This window comes from Fibroporia radiculosa (genome assembly GCF_000313525.1).
Source record: "Fibroporia radiculosa TFFH 294 genomic supercontigs, scaffold3864, whole genome shotgun sequence".
In the NCBI taxonomy this organism is placed as follows: domain Eukaryota; kingdom Fungi; phylum Basidiomycota; class Agaricomycetes; order Polyporales; family Fibroporiaceae; genus Fibroporia; species Fibroporia radiculosa.
In genome coordinates this window covers 346-8,082 of record NW_012133697.1, presented here as the reverse complement: position 1 = coordinate 8,082, position 7,737 = coordinate 346, and the positions used below count along the sequence as shown (strand labels likewise).

The 7,737-nt window shown below is 51.0% G+C and overlaps 2 protein-coding genes across 2 annotated transcripts; one reads left to right on the top strand and one right to left on the bottom strand.

Annotated features, from left to right (window-relative positions):
* Window positions 1-482: 482 nt before the first annotated feature.
* Window positions 483-2,945, bottom strand: FIBRA_08854 (uncharacterized protein; the record flags this gene model as incomplete). Its single annotated transcript, XM_012330469.1, has 15 exons — window positions 483-533; window positions 602-623; window positions 678-807; window positions 868-875; window positions 936-956; window positions 1,012-1,248; window positions 1,304-1,335; window positions 1,392-1,596; window positions 1,644-1,725; window positions 1,779-1,850; window positions 1,910-1,931; window positions 1,996-2,097; window positions 2,161-2,281; window positions 2,346-2,400; window positions 2,450-2,945. The coding sequence occupies 15 exons, from the start codon at window positions 2,943-2,945 to the stop codon at window positions 483-485; spliced, it is 1,656 nt and encodes a 551-aa protein (XP_012185859.1).
* Window positions 2,946-5,529: 2,584 nt separating this feature from the next.
* On the top strand, window positions 5,530-7,367 carry FIBRA_08853 (uncharacterized protein; the record flags this gene model as incomplete). Its single annotated transcript, XM_012330468.1, has 6 exons — window positions 5,530-5,727; window positions 5,779-6,394; window positions 6,454-6,474; window positions 6,533-6,673; window positions 6,730-6,939; window positions 6,991-7,367. 6 exons carry the CDS (start codon window positions 5,530-5,532, stop codon window positions 7,365-7,367), a joined length of 1,563 nt encoding a protein of 520 aa, XP_012185858.1.
* Window positions 7,368-7,737: the final 370 nt, after the last annotated feature.

The following is a 7,737-nucleotide window of genomic DNA, read 5'->3' as shown; positions in this document are numbered from 1 at the left end:
TAATATCATCTACCAGAGAGGTATTTGAACCAACTCAAATACCCTCATTGCGGGCAATGCCCAATGATAGGGCACTGAACATGGAGAAAACAATTGCCGCAGACAGCATTTTTTGCCATGTTTCGAGCTTAAACATGCTATTCGGAGACATTGCGGAAACATCTGTCGAACATGGGTATTCGGTTAATTAGAGGCTGCCGATCACCCATGTTTGGCAGTCAAATACTCCCCATGTTGCAAACACAACAAACATTCGTTCTCTCTTGCGAGCTGTGTTCAACACATACTCACCACTCGAACTTGCCTTGCAGATTGCATATACAAGAGAGCGCTGATGAATTGCATGCACAGCCACGAAATGACTGTTTTAATGATATTCAAGATTTGTGTATCGTTAGATTCCTGCAATAAGTGTGATGTTCACATTGATACACCCCACTTGCCAGTCACAGGTGTCTAAACCCCGTGTCTATCGAAGTCTCTTAGGGTGTATCTCTGAAGCCCATGAGATACTGCATGATATGCATTGCAGCCTACGTGAGCCAAACACGGGAGAACGCTTCCGTCAACAATGCTACTAGCGATTCAACGATTGACTTACCCAGGGCGAGTTTTGCGGTACCCTGGTACACTCGGCATCAGACCAGTCAGGAAGCGATTCCAACGCAGAAACTCACATATGCCCGCTGAATGCAACCTCATAATATGTCAGACCGCGCTCGGAGTGCATTCTTCCGACTGCACCCACGCCGGGAACCACAAGCGTATCGTCTTCAATGGGCGTCTGGAATCCCTGCACGCCATTCCCTGTTCAGATATCGTAGTCAGCTGATGAGGCTACCCAGTCAAAGTACGAGGGAAGCGTACATGTCATGCTGTCGTCCACGATGAACACGTATATATCAATACACCCCAGCCAGGACAAAGCCACTTACTTTTGGATGGCGAGGCGCACTCTGACACGAATATAACGCGTGAGTCTTGGATCCGACCGACAGTAAAGCGTCTCACCCTTCCGGCATGAGCACGTAATCCAGCAGGCCATGTACGACGACAACGCGCTCGCTCTTCTCGATCAAGTCCGGCATGATGCTGAGGAACGGCGGCACACTCGTATCTGTGTCGTTGACGAACACAGGCGCATCCGAGCACACCGTCCAGTTGGTGTCGGCTGGAACGTGCACAGTCCTCTTGACATCGTCGCGATCAAAGTAGAGCGGGGAAACTTGTGTCTCCATCACTTGTGTGCTACCCGGAAGGGGGTCAGCCTGCACCGTACTTGGAAAGGTAACGACAGACGCACGGGGCACCGAGCACGTCCCATAAGCGTGGCCACTATTTTACAGAATAAATTATTGAAAGAAGGGAGGTACCATTTGTGAAGGGCATACCGTGTTTAATATTTGATAAACGTTGAATCCTGAATTCATAATCATCGTCGCATTGTAGATGCTTTCCCACAAGTTAATGCACTCTTCTGTGTCTTGCGGAAGCGGAAAGGGGGCCGGTTTGGGGGGATACGTGATGTAGGTTTCCAGATAGCGGGTATATCCGCAGCTGTCGTCAACGGAGTCTAGCAGCTCGACGAACGATTGGCTGAAAGACGAGTGAGCACAATGTGGGTTTCGAGACCAGATGCATACTTGAGTGAGAAGACGTTTTCATACTGATGCATATATTTGACGGCAGGAACTGAGTCTTGCAGATACCTGTGCGTGACCAAAGCTGGTGCGTATGATTATCATCCTTCAACAGGCAGATACAGAATGGTAACGCACGATCGGAGATCCAGAACCCTTTGAGGCTGAGATCTAAAGCTCCAGGGTTCTCGTAGATATGGTGTGCCGTGTCTAAGACACTCACATATGTCGATTCGGAATGTGCATAGTAAGCGGACAAGAGAACTCACACGGGACATACATCCCAGCATACTGCCAGCATCCACAATGGTCAGACTATTGTACGCGACAAGTTCAAGCTGAGTTAGATACTTACGCTTTCTCCGCTAATATAGAGATTCTTTCCTTTGAGCTCGGAAAAGACCTCAAGAAATTGCTGGAAGAAGCCAACAAGTTGTTCCGCAAGTTGGTTCTCATTCTGCAATTGCGGTTCACGCAAGGTGAGTTGAGTCAGTCAGACCCTGAGCAAGAAGAGCATCACCGTAATATTCGGAGTGCCGACAGAGTACCCAGTCCCTATAGGCTGGTCAACCCAGAGTACCCCGGAGAGATTCGTCCAGCTATATTCGTTAGGTGTGGCACGCGCCTGGCCAGGCATCCAACTGATCGGCTGATGGAGTTGGCAGTTTGCGGCTGCATGCAGGACTGTGCAAAAACGATACGTACACCGTTCTCTTGCAGGAATCCTTCCGTAGAGGAGCAACCAGGCCCTCCATTAAGCCTGGCACATTACAGTCAGGATATAATCCACTGTGGTGCGCAAAACGTACCATAATATGAGGTCATCCGTACTTCCCTGGGGTCCAGGAGGGAAGTACCAGAAGAAGAGCTGAAAAGACGAGCCACATCGTCCATGTGAGTGGGGGGGTCAACTTTCAGGAAGTCCTGCCTTGCCTTTCGAGTCTCGTTAGGATGGGCGCTGATCGGCAGCAACCCTGCCCAGCTAGAACCTACATCCCAGTCTACGAGAGGGATCTTGGAGCCATTCACGTAGAACTCTGCCGCATATTCTTCCATAAATCCAAGCGCAAATGAAGCGTGCGTGGGTCGCTTACCGGATGCTAGAGGGTTTTCAAACATGGTATCTTTGACTGTATCAACATCGGAAGGCCCTCGATTGAATGCGAGAGGTACTTGAGCATCCAGTTGATTTGCATAGCTGCGGTGTCTCAAGGTCTTGGAGGCCTGTTTCTGTAATGCAACGCTACTGGTCGTCGAGAGGGCGAACACTAGGGTCAGTAAGACCCTACGTAGAGGAAGGAACATCGTGTAGTAGACACGGATGTGGGTTCGGCAGGGTCACTCGGGCAATAGATGGTCACGTAGGCATCGCCTGCGGCCACCTAGTTATATATCGTAGACTATACCCACGATAGAGGACGGAAGAATTATATTTTGCCAGTCCACTACTGTTCGCTTCCACCTGGCCAGTTTGGAGAAGTGGCGATTCCAGGATTTCAATCCTGCTTCGATTAAACGTAAGCGGGAGGACCATGGGGCTGCTTCGGTGCCAGTAGCGCTACTCATTTGACAAGTATAGATCACTTCTTTCGGCTGCCTAGCATACGTTTCCCCTAAGGCTAGCATTTTTCTAGTCAAATACAGTAGCGGCATAAGTGGAGACACCCAGTGGCAGCGACAAACGGATAAGCTTCGCATTTTCAAGCGCTAGTTTGAACCACTTCCTTTGACCCTGCCTCGCTTTTCGCTTTGTCTTCATCTGACATCAGGGTTCACTGCCTTTTTATCACACAATTATACTTTAACGCTAGGAATGCCGCTGCCACTCTGGTCCCAAAATACCAACCAGCTCAATTTGAACACAAATGAGCGTCGACATCATGCCTCAAGGCACTAAGTTGGTCTTCCAATCCTCCCAGACTTCCATAAGGGTGGATACAATGAGGATGGTAGTGCCGTCGTTCGTGATGTTTTGGTGGTCCGGATTTGGACGTAATATGCACTGGCTTAGGATAGGTCTTTTTCTTCGTGGCGTAGTGTGCAGCTTACAGTCTTATCCAAGCCCTTGGGACACAACAAAGTTCGTACAGCATTGCAGATTCCTATTCATGTGAGGGTCATTCATTGGCATTTTGAATATTCAGCGCACAGAAATACCTTCTGCGGGAGTCAAAATAGACATGCGTACATCGGACGGCTTAAGCTTGATCTGATACAAATGAAGCATAACGGTATGTAGTCGCGTGATTATAAGATTCAACGACGAAACATACTTTGCCATGAAATACGCATCGCTGTTATTGGTAACAGGACGATGAACAACTATCGCGGACGCTGCATCGTTGAGCGTACGTCCCAAAGCGTCGATGAGTCCGCCCGCTAGGAGCAGCTCTAAGCCCGGCTACAGACTCCGAGTCTCCTCCGCTGCTCCGCGTCGGGGTCGGGGTGCAAACACGGTCAGGTGATGCGGGGCTAGTCGGCTTGCCGTGCTTATCTGCAGCGCCCCCTTACCCTCTCAAGTCACACTCGCCTCCGGATACGCCTCTTTCTCCCTGCATGCTCCCTTTCCGCCTGCTCTGGCGCACTTTGATTCTCCCGCACCCTCAAGAGCTCGACGACAACTTTAACTTTGTATCTCGCCCAAGCCGGAGCTGATATCAGCTGAACCCCCGCACGCCCATAAGTCGGAACAACCCGCATATCATAAAGTTGATCTTTAATTCTTCCAGCGATGCGCGCGTCTGCACCTGGGCTCTTTAGTGTCACTCGAGTCGTCAGCTTTGCGACATCGCTGCTCGTTGCGCTTGCCTCGGGAACAAACTATGTGCGTGCTGCAGCTGGCGAGAAGAGGGACTTGATGTATTGATAGTGCGTACGGCCGTTCAAATTGTTAACACTAGGTATTTTCAGGTGAGTCCAGTTCAATTTGATAGCCTGTCTGCGGTGAATGCTTCCCATTGCTGTCTTTGTGACGTTGTCATCGTATGATCGTGGTGGGATAGAAGCCCAGTCTCCGAGCCCTACTCTCCAATGCTGGCGAGGAATAGTGATGTTGGGCTGGTGGCCTCTGCAGATTAGCATCTTCGATCACTTGTAAAAGCGTTCTAGATCTTGCAGAGACATCCAGATAGCGGTGATTGGTGGTTATATGAGCGGACGTTGAGCATTGTGTGCAACATCCGCTGTGTCTATGGAGTTCTGCGGGGCGGGGCTGGTTGGCTTCCTCCTGGGCAGTGCGCTGCAAACACATTGTTTCAGCTCATTTTCATCGGAGCCTTGCCTTCAAACATGTTACTTTTGTTGGCAGGGGCTTGCTTCATGCTCGATGACGCTGCCTCACATTGCCACTTATAGTTCATGATGGGATGGTCCTGGGACTTGCCTGCACCTGCTCTGTCGAAAGGCTCTCAACATTCTGTATTGGAGAAATGGTCATGTTGCATTTATAGTGTGGACAATTGGACATACTACGATATTATTTCGAGAAGCACACTAGTCTCATAGATCATTCCTTGATCTTGGTTATATGCGGCTGTTTAAGTTGCCCAAAGCCAGCTGAACTAACAGTCTTCAACGGGACGTGTGACCATAGTTTTACGACATAGATATGTATGAGCATTTTTCCTATCATTTTCAAGTGGCTACCCTCTCTATGATTTGCCATGAACTAATTTGGTGTTGGAACTATAGCATATGGACCACAATTAGGATCACGCCTTGGGCTATCTCACACACAACTGAATATCATAGGGCTCTCGGGAAATGGTCAGTCATCAGCAGAACCTATTCGTCATTTGACCTTACGCGGAACGCTATAGTTGGCGTGTATGGCTCTGCTCCTCTCTTGGGACGGATTGTTGATACACGAGGCCCACGCGGACTGCTTTTCATGGCATTCTTTGCACTCATCATTGGGTACTCCGGCCTGCGGTACTACTATGATAGTGGACTCCCGGATGGGGTCAGCAGTTTGAACTTCTTCGGTATCTGCATGCTCGCATTCTTAAGCTTCTTGACTGGAATCGGTGGCAACGGGGGTTTGGTAAGTGGGATGAACTCCACCGCAAAGAGTTGGCCCGATAGAGCGGTAAGCGCACTAGAAATTCAGACGAATAGCTCTGCCTCATATACGTTACAGAGAGCCACCATGAACGGCATTGTCATCTCTGGATTCGGCCTTTCAGCATTCCTCTTCTCCACGATTGCCCATATCGCCTTTCCTGGAAATACTTCTGACTTCCTGCTTGTGCTCGCGATTGGGACCTCGCTGCCTATGGTACTTGGATTTTTTCTCGTGCATCCGATTCCGCTACCTTATTCTGAGCTGAACCACTCCACCTCGGACGACGGGCTCGACGACGCGTTTGATTCGCAGGCAAGCATCACTGCCGCTCCCCCACCGCTTTTTCAGCAGGAGAACAACAGCCACACGCACTTACTCTCGCCCAGCTTGCTTGCGGTAGAGGATGATGGCGAGCTATCGGATGGTCCTGTTGACGAGGAGGTGGGGTTCCGCCATCCGGCGCGCGAGGCGACGGCATCCTCAGATTACTTCGTTCGGCCAGCGGGCGAGTCGATGGCGCTGAGCCCGACGCGCGGGGGCCGAACTAGGTCGCGCAGCACATTCTCCGTGTCGCGCCGGAGCTTACGGAATGCTGAGTTAATGTCGGCCCACTTGGACGGGCCGAACGTTCATGGGAAGGGCCTATTCACAAGTACAGACTTTTGGGTGCTCTTCACGATCACTGCATTGCGTAAGTTTTGTGAGATTCTCGAGATTTGCTCACTCGTTCATACATGGTTTTCGGTGCAGTGAGCGGGACCGGATTAATGTGTGCGTAGCGAGCTTTCGATCGCGCTATGAGGTCCAGCTTGACGAGAATGTGTGCCAGATATCAACAATGTTGGCTCAATATCCCAAGCTCTTTTCGCAGCAGGGAATCCCAACTACGATGAAGCGACAGCTGCACAATGGCAAGCGACACAAGTGTCGATTGTCAGCGTCATGAACTGCCTCGGACGATTCTGCATCGGTAAGTGGCACGGTGCGCAACCACCGATTCAGGAGCCAACACGAATGAACCTGCAGGCATTCTCGCGGATTTCTCGAAGACGTTCCTGCGGTTGCCGCGGTCGTTCTGTATCACGCTTATTGCATGTGTGTTCGTCGTCTCGCAAGTGACGTGCTTCTATATCGACACCGTCCAGAACCTCTGGAAGGCGAGTGCGCTGCTGGGGCTCGCGTACGGTGCCATGTTCGGGCTCTTCCCCACGATCGTCATTGAATGGTTCGGACTGCGTGCGTCTCCCTGGCTTGGCTGCTCATACTGTCGACTGATGTGATGCCCAGCACATTTCTCGGAGAACTGGGGATTCGTAGCCCTTGCGCCCATGTTGGGCAGCAACGTGCTCTCCATTGCGTTCGGGCGCAACCTCGACGCGCATGCGTCGCCGTCTGCGCCGACGTCGAATGCGACGGCGCACCCGGGATTGGCATCCCACGCGGGGATCCTTGCCCGGGCAGGTCTGCCGTCGGAGCGACAATGCTTTGACGGCCGCGCATGCTACGTGGACAGCATCAGGCTAACCATCGGAGCGTGTTGCCTCGCTCTCGGCCTCGCTCTGTACGCTGGTTGGCGAGATCGGCGGCGGCAGGAAAAGATCACGCTGAAGGGCGCAGAGGTCGTCCCTGGCCCGGAGGTAATTTGGGAGGAAGAGGAGAGCTAAAGAACATCAACGAGTAGGACGATTCATTCCGCATGGACGACGAGCGGTGTATTTACGTAGATGAGAATTTGTTTAGTGGGCACGTCTAGAGATTTGTAGATTATATAGTACTCGTCAACAACACTATTGACAGGCGCACGGTATATGAATCAGACGCATTCCGCAGTGACATTTAGGCCAAAGCTGTCATTGTTCGTCGCGAATTTGGATGCATCATCATCCTGAATCTTTCGAACGTCACGAGTCAGCCATCAAGTGTTGCGAGAGTATGCGTACTTACCCATCTCAGTATCTGCAATTGATGTACTCATGTTTGCTGAGGGCTGCGAAGCGAAGTGTACCGGAGTTACTGCATATGCACCATAGATTG